Source organism: Chiloscyllium punctatum, chromosome 7 (genome assembly GCF_047496795.1).
Source record: "Chiloscyllium punctatum isolate Juve2018m chromosome 7, sChiPun1.3, whole genome shotgun sequence".
Lineage (NCBI taxonomy): Eukaryota > Metazoa > Chordata > Chondrichthyes > Orectolobiformes > Hemiscylliidae > Chiloscyllium > Chiloscyllium punctatum.
The window spans coordinates 59,182,806-59,205,220 of record NC_092745.1 but is presented as its reverse complement, the minus strand read 5'-3'; the positions used below and the strand labels follow the sequence as shown (position 1 = coordinate 59,205,220).

At 42.1% G+C, this 22,415-nt stretch overlaps 1 protein-coding gene across 1 annotated transcript in view; it reads left to right on the top strand.

Moving 5' to 3' along the window:
• The window catches only part of LOC140479349 (podocin-like), a 46,286-nt gene that overhangs the window by 12,202 nt on the left and 11,669 nt on the right, over positions 1–22,415 (top strand). The window contains exons 2-5 of the mRNA XM_072573258.1: positions 6,165–6,272; positions 6,667–6,735; positions 7,659–7,741; positions 13,318–13,521. Coding sequence (XP_072429359.1) covers positions 6,165–6,272; positions 6,667–6,735; positions 7,659–7,741; positions 13,318–13,521 — 464 coding nt within the window. The remainder of the gene's footprint in view (positions 1–6,164; positions 6,273–6,666; positions 6,736–7,658; positions 7,742–13,317; positions 13,522–22,415) is intronic.

Sequence of the window (22,415 nt, the reverse complement as noted above, 5' to 3'; positions counted from 1 at the left end):
GTCTGTGTATACGTGTGTCTGTGTGAGTGTGTGTGTGTGTGTAGGAGTATCTGTGTGTGTGTGTAGTGCAATGGTGATCACCTGTAATGTGACATGAACCCAAGGTCCCGGTTGAGGCCCTCCCTATGGGTACCGAACTTAGCTATCAGCCTCTGCTCGGCCACTTTCCTCTGCTGCCTGTCCCAAAGTCCACCTTGGAGGATGGTCACCCGAAGGTCCGAGGTTGGATGTCCTGGGCCACTGAAGTGTTCCCCAACTGGGAGGGAACCCTCCTGTCTGTTGATTGTTGTGCGGTGCCCATTCATCCGTTGTCGTAGCCTTTGCTCGGTTTCCCCAATGTACCATGCCTCAGGGCATCCTTGCCTGCAACGTATAAGATAGACAACGTTGGCTGAGTCACATGAGTACCTGCCATGTACTTGGTGTCCTCAGGAGACAGACACGTGCTGCAACCGTTAGGGTACCCCTCGTTGTCCAGTACTTCCCAGGAGCTGAAAAAATTACGCCATGTTCTTTGTGACCTGCAACACATTATCAATGAGGATGAGCACCTCGCCAAGACCTTCCCCACACCTCCACTGCTCACCTTTAAACAACCACCAAACCTCAAACAGATCATTGTTCATAGCAAGCTGCCCAGCTTTCAGGACAACGCCATACAACCCTGTCACGGTAGGTGCTGCAAGACGTATCAGAGTGTGGACATGGATACCACCAGTACATGTGGGGACACCTCCCACTATGTACATGGTAGGTATTCATGTGACTGAGCCAACGTTGTCTATCTTATACGTTGCAGGTAAGGATACCCTGAGGTATGGTACATTGGGGAAACCGAGCAAAGGCTACGACAACGGATGAACAGGCAGCAGTGAAAAGTGGCTGAGCAGAGGCTGATAGCTAAGTTCCGTACCCATTGGAGGGGCCTCAACCGGGACCTTGGGTTCATGTCACATTACAGGTGATCACCATTGCACTATACACACACACACACACACACATGCACCCTCTCACAGACTTAGACCCCTTTACACTCACACACACACATATACACTCTCTCATAAACACTCACAACCCCCCAACCCAGACACACACACACTCACACATGCACCCTCTCACAGACATAGACACTCGACACTCACATACACACCCATATACACTCTCTCTCATACTCACAACCCCCCACCACAGACAGACACACACACACACAAAAACCCACATGCACACATATACATATAGGTTTATGGGGTGAATTTGTACTTGCAGAGTTATATTGTACTTTGCTCAAAAACTGCGTGAATCCATGTAAGACTCTGTTAACTCACCTTTTAGATTAGAATCAGTCTAAACATTATGGCACAGACAGGGAACACAGGGGGCTAACACCTTCAACATATTATCTGGTTTACACCAATTGTTACAGTTAACCTAATAATGTAACTTTTAAAAAAATGTTTTGTGATTTACATATGAAAGAAGTGAAACTAACATGGTCATTCTAACAAATGAAAGACTCAACAAACAATCAAGGTATTTTTCAATGTATAATTTCAGTTACATCACATTGTAAACTTTTGCTATAAATTCTGTGCCTTAGAATTGTGTCCTCCACAACCACCTGATGAAGGAGCAGTGCTCCGAAAGCTAGTGCTTCCAATTAAACCTGTTGGACTATAACCTGGTGTTGTGTGATTTTTAACTCTGTACACCCCAGTCCAACACCAGCATCTCCAAATCATGTCGAGAAGTAGCTAACTGAAGGTAATCACCTTTGATGAGTGAGGAGATCCCATCTCCTGAACTAATCACAAAACATCCAACGGGATATTCCACAAGATGCAGACTAAGCCATCAGATGGAATCACATTAGACAACAGACTCTGGCTGAGGAGGGAACTCCCCTAGCCATTATTGCACCAATTCTAAACCACGGACCTTGAATCAACTTGCTATGATGTGTCTGGGTAAATTCTGAGCGTCTATGGGGAGATCATGTGATCAACTAACCAATCCTCCTTATAAAACTGCTGTCCTCCAGAGAACAGAAGGGAGATTGTAAAGGAGGAGGACTTCAAGTGGCCTACTTCCTCTTGCTTTCTGTCTCCTCCTGTCCTGCAAGCTTGTGGCCTGCCTGTTGATTAGTCACCAGTGATGGCAGCACCTTCACATCAACACAGCAGCTGCCCACTCCAGGAGGACAATCGTAATCTTCTGCCAACACCTTCGAACTGTCCGATACAGAATTCAGAAAACCATCTGTCCATCCAACTCCTGATTCTAGTGGATCTGCCTGAATAGTGAGTTGGAAGTTCGGATCTCGAGTATCACTAAGGAAGAAAGACATATTTTATCCAAGCTTTATAGCTTGCATTCATCAGAATAATTTCCAATAAGTACCAAAGGAAAATAATACTTATACTTAATGAGGAGAGTGCTGATTGATTGGCAAAAGCACTCAAAAACAAGCTGGCTGACTCTGATTGGTCAAGGCATTGCCCTGAGAAATGAATAAGAGAAAGGCAGTCACCTATTTCTGTTAAATTGAAACAGGCGCAGTGTCGGTACATATTCTGTCTGCCTGTAAAGGAACAGGGCCTTGTCCAATCATAACTGCAACTTCCAGTACATGCAAGCAGGCCGTGTGGTAAGTCCAATTAACAATGGTCGGTACCTCGCTTGTTGTGAACAGCTAAACGGTAATTTGATATGATCCACCAGCCTTTGGGATTTGCGGCCAACACCTAGCATCACCCTGACATTAAATTTCAAAAGCACATTACTCATTTGTATGATCTGTATGAAACCTCTTTTTGGCTTGATGTTAGCATCCTGTTAGTAACGAAGTCCATTTGTGTTGTTGCTGCATCATAGCAGAGTCAGATAGAACAGCTTCACCTGTTAAAGATAACGTACCCTCTGTGACAGGCTGGGCACTCTTCAGACTAAAACTGATAGCCTTAGGTCCAGTATTGGCTTTCTGAGGTTACAACATGAAAATGATCTGGTTCAAGGTAGCTATTAATCCTACAGGATGGCTTTGGTGTGCCTAGTTCAGCATCAAGCCTGTACAGTGAACAACAGCTTGGGCCCTGTTTACAAGGATACTGATAAAGCCAATTTTACAGCATGTGGAACAGTAGGAATCCCAACATATAAAACTGACTGGTGAGACATGTAAGGGAACTCTTACATCCTCCATTCTCTGCTCAAATTTACCTTTGAAATGGAATGTCCCTTTTGTTGATGTCCCTATTTGAGAAATCAATCTTTACTATTGGTACTATAGATGCTTTACTATTGCCTTCCATAAAACAACCTCCAGTAGGTATGAGGCATTTGTATGATATTGACATAAGTCCATTCTTCTGGATGCTTTCTAAGCTGTTTCAAGTGTAAACTGCTTTTTGGAGAAACTTTTTTGTTTCTGTGTTAAGACCCACTTGGAAAAGTGCACTGATTCTCAAGCCCCACTACTTCCAGAGTTACTACAAAGATTAGTGATCTGTTCAAAGTATGCAAAATCTCTGATTTACCTGTCTATTACAATCAACACTACTGAGTTCCTATACTTAACAGGAACTACTGCTTATTACAAATAAGGGCATTCTAATACAAATAAACAGTTAGGAACTATCAATATATTAGCTAAACCCCTTTTTAGAATCTCTACACGCACACACACACAAAATCAAAATGCACCAGTTTCAAGAGTGGAGGGAAAAAATTGAGAAACACATTTCAATATCCCCAGCCCACAGGATTCATGGAGATGTTCCTTTTGGCTTGCCCGGAGTTTTTGTGTCAATCTCCTGTCTCCAAGTTCTTTTGCTTCTTCACAGGGTAATTGGTGTATGAACAACAAAGACTCTTCATTTCTGGTTAAAGGCACAGCTTACAAAAACTGGTGGGAGAAAATAACTGGCTTTTTGCAGGTTTCACGTGCCTTTATTGGAGAGAGAAAGAGAGAGACCCACACAACCTACTCTTGCAGTAGTTTGGAAGCCTCTTTCTGCATCATTCATATCCTCAATCTGCTCAGCTTATCGAACTAGAGTGTTGTTAGCCTGACAATCTCTGTCATCATGACTAGTCACAATTGTACAAACCAAGTGATTTATCAGGTAAATACGGCAGGTCTGGTATTGAGCCATGGAAGCCAGGGTGTCGTTTACCATCAATGACCTCATTCTCACTTGATTCTTTTCCACCTTATGCTGTATTCTCAACCCTTATATTCTGAGCTGCCCCCTTCAGTATTATCATTGCCCCTACATTCCACGATTCTGCCTCCAATTTCTACAATTACTTCTCCAACCTTCCTTCCACAACACTGGCTCCTCAAAACCACAACTGAATTTTAGTAGACAGTCAACTGGACTGACAAGAACACACTCACTTGTGAAACTTAGCCAGACAGACCCAAACAATGAGCAACCAGACCCCTGACTGATATCTGTACAGCTCACCAACTATGTTGCTGCGATTTCCTGGATTGGTTGCAATAGACCCACTCACTGGATTGATGAGGTACAGACACCCCTGACCGTTCGATGAGCCTTTAACCTCTGACTGAGTAGTCAAAGTATTAAAAACAAGGAAGAGATGCTGTGAGCATTGAGATAGGTGTGAAGTAAATGAGCATTCAGAAAACAAGTGGACAGCTCTGAAATGCAACCTAGTCCAAACTATGATCAGGGTGCTGTCCCTGTGTGCAATGTGCCCTTGCAACAGCATTGCAATGAGAGATGGTATTGCACTCGAAAGTGCAGAAGTAAGTGCATGAGAGATCTACCATGTTAGTCCAATGACTCTGGCATGTGTTGGCTGCTGGCACCTGTGCACATAAGGTACATGCAGCCACCACCCATGGAATGTCTCCTGAGACATTGTTAATGGGTGTCCAAGTTAGAGGTCCAGAGAAGCAAGTGGAGACCTGTAGTTGCCAGATAGCTGCCCTAACTTCCATGTTGAGAAATTTCAGCATCCAGTTTCTATCTGATGGGCGGTAGAATGGGAAACAGCAAATTAATGGAGTGAGAATCGAGAACAATAATAGTGATAGTGGGAATAACCCCCATCAATAGGTCTCTTGAGTTTATTAGCAAGAATTTCATCTCAACGTCTGGAAATTGCCACTTGTTTCTCCTGACACCAAGGAAGGCCTCCCCTGACGTCTCTTGCAAATCTTTCAAATGTTTCATCATTTCCCACTCTATTAAGGCCATGGGAAGGTTCTGCCCTAGGTCTATATTCTGGAGTTTACTAGTCAAATATAAATTCCACCAGCACCAGTGATAAATTTGAACACATGCCTCCGTAGTTTTAGCCTAGGCCTCTGGATTACTCACTTAGTGGTATTATCACTCTACTACTATCTCCCATCATTTGTGATATTAATTTCATTATAAATTCTGGTAATCCTGAGAATTAGCATCCTTGAGGTTTGTGCCTGTCAAGGAAATTAAGCTCACCATCAGACTAGAAGAGGAATAAAGAATGAAGTCCTGCTTTTAAATTCAGATTTCTCCCCATGCCTGCTACCTTGAAATGTTGAGGTCAATATTTCTGTAAAGTTGAATGAGAGTTGTAGGGTAGATGATAACCTAGTGATATTATTGCTAGCCTATTAATCCAGAGACACAGGTAATGTTCTGGAGACCTGAGTTCAAAACCTGCTGTGGCAGATAGTGGAGTTTGAATTCAACAACAATCTGGAAATAATGATCTCATGATGACCATGAAACCATTGCTAATTGTCAGGAACACCTATCTGGGAAGGAGATCTGCCATCTTTACCTGGTCTGGCTCCAGACATAGCAATGTGATGGATTCCTAATGGCCGTCTGTGTAATTAGGGATAGGCAATAAATGCTGGACCAGCAGTGATGCCCATCCCATGAATGAATAAAAAGAAAATTGAAAAATTAAAATTTGTATGCAATTAATGTCATCTTGGGTAACCAGAGGAAAAAAAACTGGGCAGCCTAGCTTTACATATGAAATGACATCAAAGTATTGCATTGCTAATAACCAAAGAACTAACAGAAAAAGGGACAAGTAGAGCATGATACAAGAAACATGGGAGATAGCACTTGATGTTTAAGATGTGTTTGTTAAAAACAGACTGTAATAATCTGATATGCCTGCCTGCTCTTCTTAATCAGGTATCAAGCACCGAAGGCCAGGCGTCTGCGAGTGTTTTCTCACATTCCTTACTTTGTTGCTGGTTCTTGTCTCATTCCCAGTCTCTATCTGGTTCTGTGTTAAGGCAAGTATAATAGTAACAAAACACTGCAATTGGCATTTTTGGGAAGGTTGGTTCAGTGGGTATGAAGTATTTCTAGCGGCTTTAATACTTGACCCTACAAAATAAGAGGTCATGTGTTTTTGTTTAGATGTTGACCCTCATTTGCCAGTGTTGGGTATGGCCAGTAATTGCTTAGCAATATGCCACCTAAAGGAGAGCAACACATTAAAAAAAAATTAGGATCCAAAAGAAAACACAACTAACACTAAACCAGAAATTATTGGAAATATATAGCACAACAGAAATATATTTAACAGGCAGTAACTATTGTAGAAATCTTGTCACTTCCTGCTTGGATTAGTTGGCAGTAACCAATATTCACTCGTACAATAATCATTGTTTGTTTGTTGTACAGATAGTCCAAGATTATGAGCGTGCGGTGATCTTCAGACTGGGACGATTACTATCAGGAAGACCCAAAGGACCAGGTAGCTACTTGCACCTTCAGTGGCATATTAGGATTGGTGACACGTTGCTGCCAGCATTGTAACTTTTGTCTCTAAGCAAGATGAAATTTAAATGTTTTACTTTGATAATTTTTATTTTCAAAAAGTGAAATATCAGCCAATGAATTCACAGCCACAACCTCAGTTTAGGTGCGTAACTATTTTCACTTCTACATTGTCATTGTAGGAGTATCATTACGGCAAGCTACCTTCTCTGGGAAACTAGAGATGGACAATAACTTGCATCAAGCATCCATATCTTCAAGAAACTACTTTTATCAAACATGAAAAAACGTAAACTGGGATTACATCCAGATCGTTTAAATTGTTTGTGTGTATAATTCAATTGGTCCAAACAGTATAGAATTATTATATTCTGCAATGAAATTTGTCAACCTTTATCAACAGTTTATCAGGATGTGTTTTGTCCAATTTGTCTCTGAACACCTATACTTTGAAAATAATTTATCATTTTAAATCAAAATAGTTTTAGTAGGTTTTTGCAAAGACTAATACCATGGAAAAATTGATAGATGCTCCTACTCTCAATAACAGTACTCCAAAATTGAGTGGCTGTGAGAGAAGCAATATAAAGAAAGTTGTCTCCAATGATTAATATTATTAATTAAAAGGAATTATTCATTGATCCCTTGCTTCCCACACAGGATTGTACTTGAAAGAAGTTCAGGTTGAAAATTTGTTGCAAATTACGTATCTTCAACACACAGCTCCTATGAAAGCAACATTCTAGAGAATGGGCTTAGTAAATTTATTTGAAGATTCTTTACCAGTAAGATTTGATTTCATTTAAAACAGTCCAGATGTTGAAGCACAGATAAAGGATTTTTTAAAAGTGGATAAGATTTATTCTGATATAAGCGGCTCTTCATTGGTTCATATTTTAGGCCTCTTTTTCTTCATGCCATGTCTGGACACGTACCATACCGTGGATCTACGAATCAAAACCTTGGAGATCCCTTTTCATGAAGTAAGCATAAAAAGACAAACGCATGAAAAAAGTGTGATGAATAGAGAACAGGCTCCAGGGAATGCATGAAGCCAAGTTGTTGTATATTAGAGGATAAATATTGTTAAATAGAATCCAGGTCTACAATTTTACTGACAAGTTTAGTTCTATTAAACACACGCCTTTAAACTCACAAACCACTAACTGCTTTCCTTTTGGTATTCACCTCCAGATCACCTGTTTGACAAATTAAACAATTAACAATCACTACCCACCAAGGGCTGTGCAACAATAATAAAAGGGAAGGGTTAAGAAAGAGGGAAGGGACTAAATGGGTACTTCAGATCTGTGTTCACTGGGGAAGACACAAGCAATCTCCCTGAGGTAACAGTGGCTGAAGGACCTGAACTTAAGGGAATTTCTATTTGCCAGGATTTGGTGTTGGAGAGACTGTTAGGTCTGAAGGTTGATAAGTCTCCGGGACCTGATGGCCTGCATCCCAGGGTACTGAAGGAGGTGGCTCGGGAAATCGTGGATGCGCTGGTGATTATTTTCCAGAGTTCAATAGAATCGGGGTTGGTTCCTGAGGATTGGAGGGCGGCTAATGTTGTGCCACTTTTTAAGAAGGGTGGGCGGGAGAAAGCAGGAAATTATAGACCAGTTAGTCTGACCTCAGTGGTGGGAAAGATGCTGGAGTCTATTATAAAGGATGAAATTACGGTACATCTGGATAATAGTAACAGGATAGGACAGAGTCAGCATGGATTTATGAAGGGGAAATCATGCTTGACTAATCTTCTTGAATTTTTTGAGGATGTAACTCGGAAGATGGACGAGGGAGATCCAGTGGATGTAGTGTACCTGGACTTTCAGAAAGCTTTTGATAAAGTCCCACACAAGAGGTTAGTGAGTAAAATTAGGGCGCACGGGATTGGGGGCAAAGTACTAGATTGGATAGAGAATTGGTTGGCTAACAGGAAACAAAGGGTAGTGATTAACGGCTCCATTTCGAAATGGCAGGCAGTGATCAGTGGGGTACCGCAGGGATCCGTGCTGGGACCGCAGCTTTTTACAATATATGTAAATGATATAGAAGATGGTATCAGCAATAACATTAGCAAATTTGCTGATGACACAAAGCTAGGTGGTAGGGTGAAATGTGATGAGGATGTTAGGGGATTACAGGGTGACCTGGACAAGTTAGGTGAGTGGGCAGATGCATGGCAGATGCAGTTTAATGTGGATAAATGTCTGGTTATCCACTTTGGTGGCAAGAACAGGAAGGCAGATTACTATCTCAATGGTATCAAATTAGGTAAAGGGGCTGTTCAGAGAGATCTGGGTGTTCTTGTCCACCAGTCAATGAAGGCAAGCATGCAGGTACAGCAGGTCGTGAAGAAGGCTAATAGCATGCTGGCCTTCATAACAAGAGGGATTGAGTATAGAAGCAAAGAGGTGCTTCTGCAGCTGTACAGGGCCCTGGTGAGACCACACCTGGAGTACTGTGTACAGTTCTGGTCTCCAAATTTGAGGAAAGACATTCTGGCTATTGAGGGAGTGCAGCGTAGGTTCACGAGGTCAATTCCTGGAATGGCAGGATTGCCTTACATGGAAAGACTGAAGCGACTGGGCTTGTATACCCTTGAGTTTAGAAGACTGAGAGGGGATCTGATTGAAACGTATAGGCTTATGAAAGGACTGGACACTCTGGCAGGAGGGAACATATTTCCGTTGATGGGGGAGTGCCGAACCAGAGGACACAACTTAAAAATACGGGGTAGACCATTTAGGACAGAGATGAGGAGAAACTACTTCACACAGAGAGTGGTGGCTGTGTGGAATGCTCTGCCCCAGAGGGCAGTGGAGGCCCAGTCTCTGGATTCTTTTAAGAAAGAATTGGATAGAGCTCTTAAAGATAGTGGAGTCAAGGGGTATGGAGATAAGGCTGGAACAGGATACTAATTGGGAATGATCAGCCATGATCATATTGAATGGCGGTGCAGGCTCGAAGGGCAGAATGGCCTACTCCTGCATCTATTGTCTATTGTCTATTGTCTATTGTCTATTAAAATGGAGCTGGAGGGGTTCATGCGCTAGGCACTTTCCTCTAAACATCTCAAAAGTATTAGTGGATACTGCGGGGGCTCCATCTCCAAGGAAACTCAAGTGTGATCGTAGATGCAGAAGATGGGCAGGCAGTCAGCAACTATGACTCCTTCCATGGCCTGTTGCCTGGACTTGTTGATTGCTACTTAAGCCATGTCCAGGAGCAGATCCATGAGGAGATCCTCCAAATTACTTGCCCCCTCCACACTGAGTGCCCAAAGATCAGAAGCATGGGGCTGAAGTGCAGCCTAAAGAATATTAGCAACTTTTTAAAGTAATTTAACAGGGAGTGTAATCATCCTCAAACTGCGTGGGCTTTCTCCGGGTGTGCTGGCTTCCTCCCACAGTCCAAAGGCATGCAGGTTAGATGGACTGGCCATATTAAATTGCCCCTCGTGTCTATAGATGTCCAGCCAAGGTGGATAAGCCATGGAAATGCAGGGTTACAGGGATAAGTTAGGGGGGAATGGGTCCAGGTGGAATGTTCTTCGAAGGGATGGAGTGAACTCAATGGGCCAAATGGCCTGCTTCCACACTGGAGGGATTCTATGATTCTATTTAACTCCCTTTCCCACAAGAAATGTTTTTTTTTAATTCTCCAGCACAACAGAACCCATCACAGAGATTGGCATGTGAAGAATTACTAAAAATAAAAGTTTCCGATTTTAGCATCTCCCAGATATGGAAATTTCAAAACACAATGCTCCATTTTTAATTTTTTCAATGTTTTATTTACCCAAATGATATTTCCGACCTGAAGATTTTTCACTGTTGCTCTCTACTCTAATACTTCAGAACTAGCATTTGGAATTGTTTGGGCATGGAACCAATTGAATTGTCCAATTTGACTTCACAATTACTCCATTTCAGTTTTGGAAGCTGCTGCATCTTTTTGTGATTTACTTTAATAACCAGCAATGGCTAACATTTTCCAAATAAGATTACTGATGCATTTGATTCATCCTGCTTGATTTCCAATTCAGTAAACTTAAAAGCCCCAGAAGCGTGGTTTATAATTGTGACTTCTGCTTTAAGACTATTTATGATAATGTTTTCAAGTTCACTGTTTCCATTGCACAAATAAAAATCTACATGCATCATTATGATACCTGAAAACTATCCCATCATCAAGTAAGTAAAACATGGCAGGATCTGCTATTAACTGAAGACATCCCAACTTGAACAAGACAGACCTTACTGAGAAATAACAAACACTTGAGACATCGCTCAGGCCATATTTATATTTACTTAACATCCAGAGTGTTCCCACTGCATTTAGTGCCTCTTCCCTCTTAAGCTGGTCTCCCTGCAGAAATGTATCTTTAATGTCAATTGATCTACAATTACTAATAAAACTGGCCTCAAATATCTTGGTCTCCCAGATTTGCTCCAAAACCTCACGCCATAGGGTTTGCTTTGGCTTTGTATGTCCATTCAGGAGCCCCCTGTTTGGTGGATAGCCAGCTATATGATAGGGCTGACTGTCCCCTGTTTTGGATGTCTATATAACCCTTACATCCCTCCAGTCTTCACATTTCTTTGTTCTATGGCGCCTTTGATTCACTTGATTTCCAGTTTCTTTGTGACCACTAGGAATTCCTAATCACATAGGTTTCATCCCCCACTCATATTCCTGGCTTGCACCACATTTCTTGCTTTTGTTAAACTACATTCTTCATCTTGCCTTCTCTCTTTTTTCTGGACTGTTACTGTTTGGCCTCCCCCTCCTATTAATAGAACTTCTTTCTAGGGTCATATTCACTTCCAGACCTGTGACGTGAGCCTACATTGAGTTTTCTTGCATTCCATCTTTGTCCTTCATGTGCCCTATCCATGGCCTGAACATCCTGCCCCTCATCCTGCACATTCATCCAGCTTTAAAAGGTTTTGGTGGCCTTCTCTGCATTTCTTCATGACTAGCCCCTTCTATATGTAACTTACCCACTTTAGGGCAGATGCCCTTTGGTATCAATCGCCTCATATCGATCATTAAGACTGAACTGTCCATCATCAGAAAAACTGTGAATTGTAGCCATTTGATCCTCATAGCCCAGCAACATCTGGGTAAGCACAGGAGCTACTCGGGCTCCTTCAGAATCTGCAAACTTGTACTGTAATCCATACCAAACAACCTTAAACAGAGCACCTGAACAGTCTGATTCCCACGTTATACAAGTATTATTTTTCTGCCTTTACCAATAACCTCACCGCACCCCAGACTTTCCATCTTTTAAGTCTCCTGCTCTTATAATAAAGCAGATCTCCGAGATTTAAGTTGGTTTTTGATGTCTTTACCTCAAGGCTCCTGAATTCTTTCTGAGCCCATGGATTTAATGAAGGCCTTTCAGTCTGCATGCAGTGCATTCAGATATTCCAATAAAACAGAACTGATTGTTGCCCCTTCCCAAACTGGGGCTGTTCACCATTAGTGCATCATTAGTGATGGAACTTTAGGATTCCTACTACTAATGAGCTAACTTGGAATATATCCTCCAACCATCTCAAACTAATTCTCAGCACATACAGGCCATGCCAATGTAGATAATTTACAGTTTGGCTGATCTGTCAAAATGTTTTGAACCTTTTCATTTCTTTACTGCACAGTTCCTTTCATACACCATGTTGCGAAAAGTGCAAATTGCTTCTGTATTCTTAACTATTTTATGCATATTTGCACACATATCTCTAAATGGACCATTTCGAAAGAACACCACCATCTCCCCAAATCAGAAAAAAAATGCCACTGGTCCAAATCTAGTCCTTATCCACTTTTCCATCACCTTATCCACAATTACTTTCTTAGATTTACCTTGCATTACTATCAACTAACAAAATTTATTTGCGAAATGTACAAAATGTTTCCCTTCTTTATTCCATACCTTTAAATGCACAGCCACTACCTTGTTAATATTCTCCACTAAAAGCAAAGTTAAAAATCACATAACACCAGGTTATAGTCCAACAGGTTTAATTGGAAGCTCTAGCTTTCGGAGCGTTGCTCCTTCATCAGGTGGTTTTGGAGGACACAATTGTCAGATACAATGACACAACTGGTGTTGTGTGATTTTTAACTTTGTGCACCCCAGTCCAACACCAGCATCTCCAAATCATGCCCACTAAAAGCAGATTTACTGTAGGGTTGTGATGGTGTCTTTTAGAATTTCTCGCATATCTCACACCTATCACTCAACTCTTCTGCAAGCTTATATTCCTTTTCACCACTGTACTAACCTTACCCTTAATTAACTGAGCCACCCACACCCTTTTTGTTCCTTCCTGTCAAACACGCTTGAATATTCAGAATCACAGTTTTAACTTTGCAACAATGTTCTCTCATGGCTTCATTATCTTGCTCATTTATTTCCATCTGTGTAAATATAGAGGTATCAGTATTGAACATATCGAATTGATTCCATTTAGCATTTGATTTTGAGTGCTTCTGCTGAAACAGAAATAATTGTAACACTCAAGGTTATCCATTTATTTTGTAGGTTATATCCAGTGACATGGTGACTGCTCAAGTGAATGCCATCTGTTATTATCGGGTAGAGAATGCTTCCCTCTCTTTAACAACAGTCAGGAACACCTCTGTCTCAGTATCATTGCTGGTGCAAACAATTACTAAACGGAGCTTAGCTTGTCGAAAATTCAATGAAATTCTCCTAGAAAGGAAATCCATTGGTGATGAAATCAAGGTAAATAAAATTGCAGATGACTACAATCCTCTCAAAGCTGTCATTTTTCTCAACGATCACATGACATTATCTGGTTACTCGTCCCAAATAATTTCTTGAATGCTTTGTCATTAACTACCTGGAGGTTCACTGTCTGAAAATGGTTTGTTTGAATTCCTTCAGTTTAATTTTCATACTGCCAACCACACTGACATAAAATCACCATTTAATGTTGTTACTATAATTGCTGCATCTTATCCAATCTTGTCTTGTTCAATCTCTCTGTTGTGTTCCATACTTCCTCCAAATACACTGTCTTTTCTGTATGGTGCACCATCAATGCATTTGCTTCTCCTCCTGCCTCTATACAACACAATTCCCTCTTTGTTACTCTTCTTTTCTTCATATCTATGCTCCAACTCCTGAACATATGGCAACTAATCCAGCCCTGGGATTTTCACGATCGTTATCAACTCAGCGAAGCCAATTACTTCTCAAGAACCAGACCACAGGTATATTGTTTTTCAAATTCAACATCACCAAGATTACAGCCACCCTATTCCCCTCCTGCCAATAAGTCTGTAACCTTTTTCCCTTGTCCTCAGTCTGCTGACTCATACTGAAATGTACAGTCTGCAACTGTGATAGCTTAATTTATCTTGATTAGTGCTTCAAACTCCACATTGTATACATTACAAAATCCTCCTACTTGCATCTCCAATATCATGTTAATGTTCTGAACTCCACTTTTGACTTCTGTACTACCTCCTCATCAGCCTCTAAAGCTCCATCAAACTAAATTACATTTCTCCTTCACCACAGTCCTCACTAATTTACGTTGGTCGTTTCAATCAAAGAAACCTAAAATGGTTACAGCACAGAAGGAGGCCATTCCACCCTTCAAGCCTCTGCCAGCTCTCTGGAAGTGCAATTTTGCTAGTCCCACTCCACTGCAGGTGGTACCAGCAACTGTTTTCCCTTCAGTTCTCAACAAATTCCCTTTTGAAAGCCACAAGTTAATTTGCCTCTCTCCCTCCACGGTACACACACACACGCTTACATATAAATTCTCAGTCAATCAGTTCAGATTCTAACTGCATTTAAAAAAAATAGTTTCCTCATGAGTCCTTTGGTTCTCGATCTTTGTCAATGAGAACAACTTCTTACTCTCTACTTTTGGACCTCCCTTGATTTAGGCCACTAATAAATCTCCTCTTAACCTTCCCTTCTTTGAGAAGAACACTCCAGCTTCTCCAAACTATTCACAAATCTAAAGTCCCTTAGGCCTGGAATCATTTTGGTGAATCTTTTCTGCAGCTCATAAATCCTCACATCCTTCCTGAAGTGCAGTAGCCAGAATTAGTCATAATGTGTTAGTTGAGGCCGAACCAATGTTTTAAAGGAATTCATCATAACTGTGTTGCTTCTGCACTCTGTCTCCATTGTAAGCTCTGGATCTTATCTGTCCATCTAACCAGTTTCACAAGCTGTCCTGTCACATTGAACACATTTTGCACCTGTACCAGGTCTCTCTGCTGCTGCACCCTCTTTAGTTACATTGCCTTCCTTGAGTTCTTTGTGTTCCTTGTGTTCTTACAAAAATGTATCATTTGACACTTTCCTGCAACAATTTTCACCACTCACGTATGCACCCATTCCACTAATCCTTTGAGTCTGTCATTTTCCACCTCATAACTCCTTATATTTCCAGGTTTTGTAACATTTGCAAATTATGAAACAATGTCTTCTATAACAGGTTTGGTCACTAATATATAACAAGAAAAGCTCCAATACCTGGAATTTGTTCTCGTCCAAAAAAAAACTGCTCACCAATATCCCTGCTGTCACTCAGTCAACCGTCATTACCTTTTATTCCATGGACTTTAACTCAATTAATTTAACTGAAAGCTATCACTCTCACTCACAAATTAGCCCAAAGTCTCACTCAGACTGTTTCTATGATTTCCTCCAGCAAATACGCCATTCTGTTCTGTTCAATTCTGACATTGTATGCTTCCTTCCTTTTAATTTGGCCATGTGCCAAATATTTCTTCAACTGGGAGAGCAAATAAATAATAAATTCCCATTAATTTCCAGAGTTTTATTTGCCATTCTGATTTAAGTCTGCAAGTGTGCTCTAGCAATAACGTAGGCACTCCCCATCTCATCAATATACTGGAAATTCGAGATAAAATACACTATATCTATTTTTCTGCAAAGCTAGTTTCTAAAAGTAGCTAGTTTCTGAAAGTCACTTTACTTTGTTGTTGATATTGTTATAATAAAATGTAAGAATATTGCAAGTTAGTTAATTAAGGTGGAGCATAGATGCAGAGCCACCCATGAGGGCCATGCGATGGCCTCATGGTATGATCACCATTAATTCACAGACCCAGGTCATGTTCTGTGGAGCTGGGTTTGAATCCTGCCATGTCAAATTATGGAACTTGAGTTCAATTTTTTAAAAATCTGGAAGTAAACGTCGATGGTGACCATGAAATTGTAGTCCATTTTTGGAGAAACCCATCAGGTTGAATCTCCTTTAGGGAAGGAAACTGCTGTCCTTACCTGGTCTGGCCTACATGTGACTCCAGACCCACAGCAATGTGATCGACTCTGAACTACCCTCTGGGCAATTAAGGGTGGGCAATAAATGCTGGCCTAGCCTGCAACAATCTGGAAATTAATAAGAAACAAAATTCTTCATCAAGGCCATGGTGGAGCAGGCAACAGACCTCTTGAAGTTGAGTCTAGATTAGAGTGGTGCTGGAAAAGCACAGCAGATCAGGCAGCATCCGAAGAGCAGGCACCCTACCTCTACTCCTGAAGAAGGGCTTTTGCCCAAAACCTCGATTTTCCTGCTCCTCAGATGCTGCCTGACCTGCTGTGCTTTTCCAGCACCACTCTAATCTAGACTCTGGTTTCCAGCATCTGCAGTCATTGTTTCTACCTCCTGAAGTTGAGGTTTAACGCACCACCTGGTGGGTGGTGGTTGTTGCAAGAGGCAAACGCAACTTCTGTTTGATTTCTGTTTGTTTTGGTATATTTGAAGAAAAGTGAATGTTTTGAGGGCATATGGAGGCTTTCCTGTTTATGATGGTCTTACAATAAACAATATTAAGATGCCAGGTGGATGTTGAGATACGAGTAGCAGTGACTTAGAGAGGGTTGGAGGATCCATTCTGAAGACACAAAACATTAATTCTGCTTTCTCTCCGCAGATGCTGCCAGACCTGCTGAGTTTCTCTAGAATTTCTGTTTTTGTAAGATGGGTTAAAGGTGAGTGAGCTGTGTGGCTTGCAGTTTAAATTGTGATAGCAATATACAGCTGCACACACAAGGAAGTTCAGTGGTGCCACTTATGCCTTGTAAGAAGTGTTGGTTTGTGGCAGCTATGCCACTACATTGATAGTGAAGGGTAATTTCAGACTACATTTGACCTGGTGCAGAGTTGGAGTTCCAAGATGGCACAGATGTCAGGGATGCTGGCATATCTTAGAGAAAATCTCTAGCTACAGCATGTGGGAAAATTAGGCTTGCATCAAATGAAAGAGGTGCCAGAGGGCTGAGGTTAGTACTTAATGAGGCAGAGTTGAAAAATGTGGTGCTGGAAAAACACAGCAGGCCAGGCAGCGTCCGAGGAGCAGGAGAATCAACGTTTCGGGCATAAGCCCTTCTTCAGGAATGAGGCTGGTGTGCCAAGCAGGCTGAGATAAAAGGTAGGGGGGGAGTGAATTTGGGGGGGTGGGGGGGGGCACTGGGAATACGATAGGTGGAAGGAGGTGAGGGTGATAGGTCGTGGGGGGAGGGGGGATGGGAAACGGAGAGGTCGGGAAGAAGATTGCAGGTCAAGAGGGCGGTGCTCAATCCGAGGGTTGGGACTGAGATAAGGTGGGGGGACGAGAAATGAGGAAACTGGAAAAATCTGCATTCATCCCGTGTGGTTGGAGGGTTCCTAGGCGGAAGATGAGGTGCTCTTCCTCCAGGCGTCATGTGGTCAGGGTCTGGCGATGGAGGAGGCCAAGGACCTGCATGTCATTGGCGGAGTGGGAGGGGGAGCTAAAGTGTTCAGCCATGGGGCAGTTGGGTTGGTTGGTGCAGGAGTCCCAGAGGCATTCCCTGAAACGTTCCGCAAGTAGGCGGCCTTCTCCCCAGTGTAGAGGAGACCACATCGGGTGCAGCGGATACAGTAAATGATGTGTGTGGAAGTGCAGGTGAACTTGCGACGGATATAGAAGGATCCATTGGGGCCTTGGAGGGAAGTGAGGGGGGAGGTGTGGGCGCAAGTTTTGCACTTCTTGCGGTTGCAGGAAAAGGTGCCGGGAGTGGAGGTTGGGTTGGTGGGGGGTGTGGACCTGACAAGGGAGTCGCAGAGGGAGTGGTCTCTCCTGAATGCTGATGGGGGTGGGGAGGGAAATATATCCCTGGTGGTCGGGTCTGTCTGGAGGTGGCGGAAATGATGGAGGATGATAAGATGTATCCGGAGGTTGGTGGGGTGGAAGGTGAGGACCAGTGGGGTTCTGTCCTGGTGGCAATTGGAGGGGCAGGGTTCAAGGGCGGAGGAGCAGGAAGTGGAGGAGATGCGGTGAAGAGCATCGTTGACCACATTGGAGGGAAAATTGCAGTCTTTGAAGAAGGAGGCCATTTGAGTTGTTTGGTAGTGGAATTGGAATTAATGAAGCAGGTTTGGGACAAGCAATACCCACTCGGCATCACAAAGAGAAACCCTCCATGAAATGCAATGAAAAGGACACAGCCAAAATATTAGGAGATTCAGCACGTAAACAAAGTGCGAGAGAAAATCAGCAGGTCTGAGAGACAGAATGATCATTTTGAATTCAATTGGACTTCAGAACAGTGATGGGTTTTGTAATGTAGAAAAAGATGGGGGAGGAGCAGTGGAACCGGTGCACACTCAGGGCAAGGGTAGAAGGTGAGGGTGATTAGAGATTAAACAAGTAACAAAACAATGTGCAAAGAGAACGGTGATGGATCTGGAGAAATGGGGAGGATCCAGAGTTGGTCTTAATATGGGTCAACTCTGATAAAGCAAAATTACTTTAAAAAGATAGAAACAAACTGGGAGGACAGATATTATGCTCTAAAGTTGTTAAACTCAATGTTGAGTTCAGAAGGCTGTTAAATGCTGAAATGGAAAATGAGGTGCTGTTCCTTGAAATCTGCACTGGACTGTGGTCAGAAATATGAGATTGAGAACTTTCTGTTAACACTTCTTTCTACATCTGATCTGATCTCTCTCTCTCACACACAATTGCTGGAAAAGCTTAGTAGGTTTGGCAGCATCTGTCAAGAGAAATCAGTGTTAATATTTTAGATCCAGTGACCATTCCTCAGAGCTGACATCAATTTCTGTTTTTCTGATTTCCAGAATCCACAGTTTTTTCAGTTTTTATTGAAAATGTTCACGTTGTATTTGAATCCTCCTTCTCAAATCCATGGCCTGATTATTTCTTAATCCTTCAATTTCAGGGGACATAGCATTAAATTGAGGGGTGTTAGATATAAGACAGATGTCAGACGTAGTTTCTTTACTCAGAGAGTAGTAGGGACATGGAACGCACTGCCTGCAACAGTTGTAGAGTCACCAACGTTAAGGCATTTAAATGGTGATTGAATAGGCATGTGGACAAGAATGGAATACTGTAGATGAGATGAACTTCTGATTGGTTTCACAGGTTGGCACAACATCGAGGGCCAAAGGGCCTGCACTGTGCTGTAATGTTCTACGTTCTATGTTCATTTGTTCAGGATATATACACTTGGTTGCTCAGATCCCATATTCCATCATTTTCCACTCTGCGGTTTTTTTTTAGGTTTGTGGTCCAAATAACATAATGGACCACAGTGTTTTGGGCTGATGGATATAAGTACAAGTCATACTAACAACAAAATCTGGCACATTATGTTTCTCACAAACTGTGACAACTTTATGTACCAACAGGCAGGATATCATTGTATCATATCAAACGTAATGATCTTTACAAGATTCAGTAGCTAGATCAGAAAGTTGTTTGCTAAATAAGAACCACAAGATTTAACATAGATGTTATCTAACTACATCTAATGCAAGTATTCCTCCCTTTTACCCAACTTCCTCTTTCGGTTATTTTTAATTTCTATTTTCATTATACTGAACATGTTTATGTGAATGTCTTAGTTCAAAACTAAGTGCAGAAATTGTATATTCAGAACTTGGAACATATTGTACGTTTTGTTCTAGACAGACCCAAAAGCAAATAATGGTATCATAGTGGTGAGTGTTTCCATATCAAATTCCAGTCTAAAGTGACAAACCCAGTTGAAGTGCAAAGTAACAGCTATCAGTTATGATGATCTGAATGTTCGGCAGAACAACAGCGACAATGGCAACCTTCAAGAAGGAATTGGATATTTCCATGGAAGCAAAAACTTGAAGGGCTGTGAAAAAGAAATGAGAATTTGACATTAACTGGACAGTGGTTTTGAAGATTTGTGCAGACATTGGGATGTCTGCTTATTACGCCATAAGATTCTTTGGGTTCAATTTTTCAGCCCAGCTGAGACAGAAACAGAGGCAGACAGGGTACAAAAAATTCTGATGCTTACCAAAGGTTGGCTTGGGGCTGGCAGGACCACACACCTCCATGTGCCAGATGGTTGAAATGAAAGAACAACTTGTACTAATAAAGCACGTTTCACAACTGCTGAAAATATCAAAGCATTTTACAAGCACTAACATGCTTTGGTGCAGTTACTGTTGTAAAGAAGGACACACAGCAACTAATTTATGCACTGCAAACTCTCACAAAAAGCAAAGTGGCGATGTGTTGTTATTGCCATTTTGATTTAAGGGATAACTCCCTTGTTATTCTTTGGAATAATGTCATGAATTTTTAAAGCCCACACAACTAAGCAGTCAAGCATTCTGGTAATGCCTCAATTAATAGCTGGCACCTCTGACATTGTAGTCCTCCCTCAGTACTGTACTTGAGTGTCATCCTTGATTATTGTGGTCAAACCCTGGAATAGAACTTGAACCCAGAACCTTAAAATTATGTGCAAAAGTTCAACAAACTGAATCACAGCTATTTAGCCTTAATCAGGCCACGTCAAGTCTAAAGTAGGTTAATTTAGGGTTTTCTAGTTTCTCACAGCTTCAGAAGACAGTACAGGTACTGAGAGGCAGATATCTGGCTGCATGCTGGGGACCGGTGCTCCGCAGAGACTTGCAGGCTCTTTCTGCTAGTTCAATTGTAACAGCAAATACAGGCAACCCTGTGGAAGGATCTCCCCATTGATCCCTTTATAGTGGTGACCAGGCTACTGTATCTATATTTCAATTAAAAATATGGAAAAGTTAGCAAAAGGGTGTCTCCATGTTGTAACATGATCTCTGTTACTCATCATCCTTTCCAGACAGTAGAGTCATAGACCCATAGAGATGTACAGCGTGGAAACAGACCCTTCGGTCTAACTCGTCCATGCCGACCAGATATCCCAACCCAAACTAATCCCACCTGCCAGCACCCGGCCCATATCTCTCCAAACCGTTCCCATTCGTTTGCCCATCCAAATGCCTTTTAAATGTTGCAATTGTACCAGCCTCCCCACTTTCTCCGGCAGCTCATTCCATACACATACCACCCTCTGAGTGAAAACGTTGCCCCTTAGACCTCTTTAATATCTTTCCCCTCTCACCGTAAACCTAGTTCTGGACTCCACGATCCCAGGAAAAAGACTTTGCCTATTTATGCTATCCACGCCCCTCATAATTTTATAAATCTTATAAGGGGTGTAGGTTTGCTCGCTGAGCTGTAGGTTTGATATCCAGATGTTTCATTACCTGGCTAGGTAACACCATCAGTGGTGACCTCCGAGTGAAGCTTTCCCATTTTCGGGCAAGTTGTAGCATGTTGCACCCATAGGTTTTTGCAAGGTTTGTGAAGGTTTGTAGCTCAGATTGAGGTCGCTTGGAGGTTCACTTGGAGGTCGCCACTGATGATATTACCTAGCCAGGTAATGAAACGTCTGGATATCAAACCTACAGCTCAGCGAGCAAACCTACACCCTAAACCTCAACCTGAGCTACAAACCTGCACAAACCTTGCAAAAACCTTATAAGGTCACCCGTCAGCCTCCGATGCTCCAGGGAAAACAGCCCCAGCTGATTCAACCTCTCCCTACAGTTCAAATCCTCCAACCTTGGCACCATCCTCGTAAATCTTTTCTGAACCCTTTCAAGTTTCACAACACCTTTCTGATAGGAAGGAGACCAGAATTGCACCCAATATTCCAATGGTGGCCTAACCAATGACCTGTACAGCTGCAACATGACCTCCCAACTCCTGTACCCAATACTCTGACCAATAAAGGAAAGCATACCAAATGCCTTCTTCACTATCCTATCTACCTGTGACTCCACTTTCAAGGAGCTATGAACCTGCAGTCCAAGGTATATTTGTTCAGCAACACTCCCTAGGACCTTACCATTAAGTGTATAAGTCCTGCTAAGATTTGCTTTCCCAAAATGCAGCACCTCGCATTTATCTGAATTAAACTCCATATCTGCCACTTCTCAGCCCAACTTGCCATGATCTCTCAAACTGGAATGCTTTTGATTGGTTGGCTATTTTGAGAGCACGTGCATCATCCTTCAATGTCAATTGAGTAGCCAACCCCAGGAAAATCGCAATGAGTGACAACTTCTCCTGGGGAGAATGGGACTGAGGTCCACAAACAGCCTTTGGCCTTTATGTACCTCAGTCCTTTGTGTCCAATCACCAGAGGGAAACTGACACTGATTACTTGCACCGCATCTTGGTAAATAAATTCCCTACAAAGCACTTATAGTTTCACTGGTGTGGGTGCAAATTTGGAATAATAATTGTTTTGTGCTACAAATACACAGACCTTTG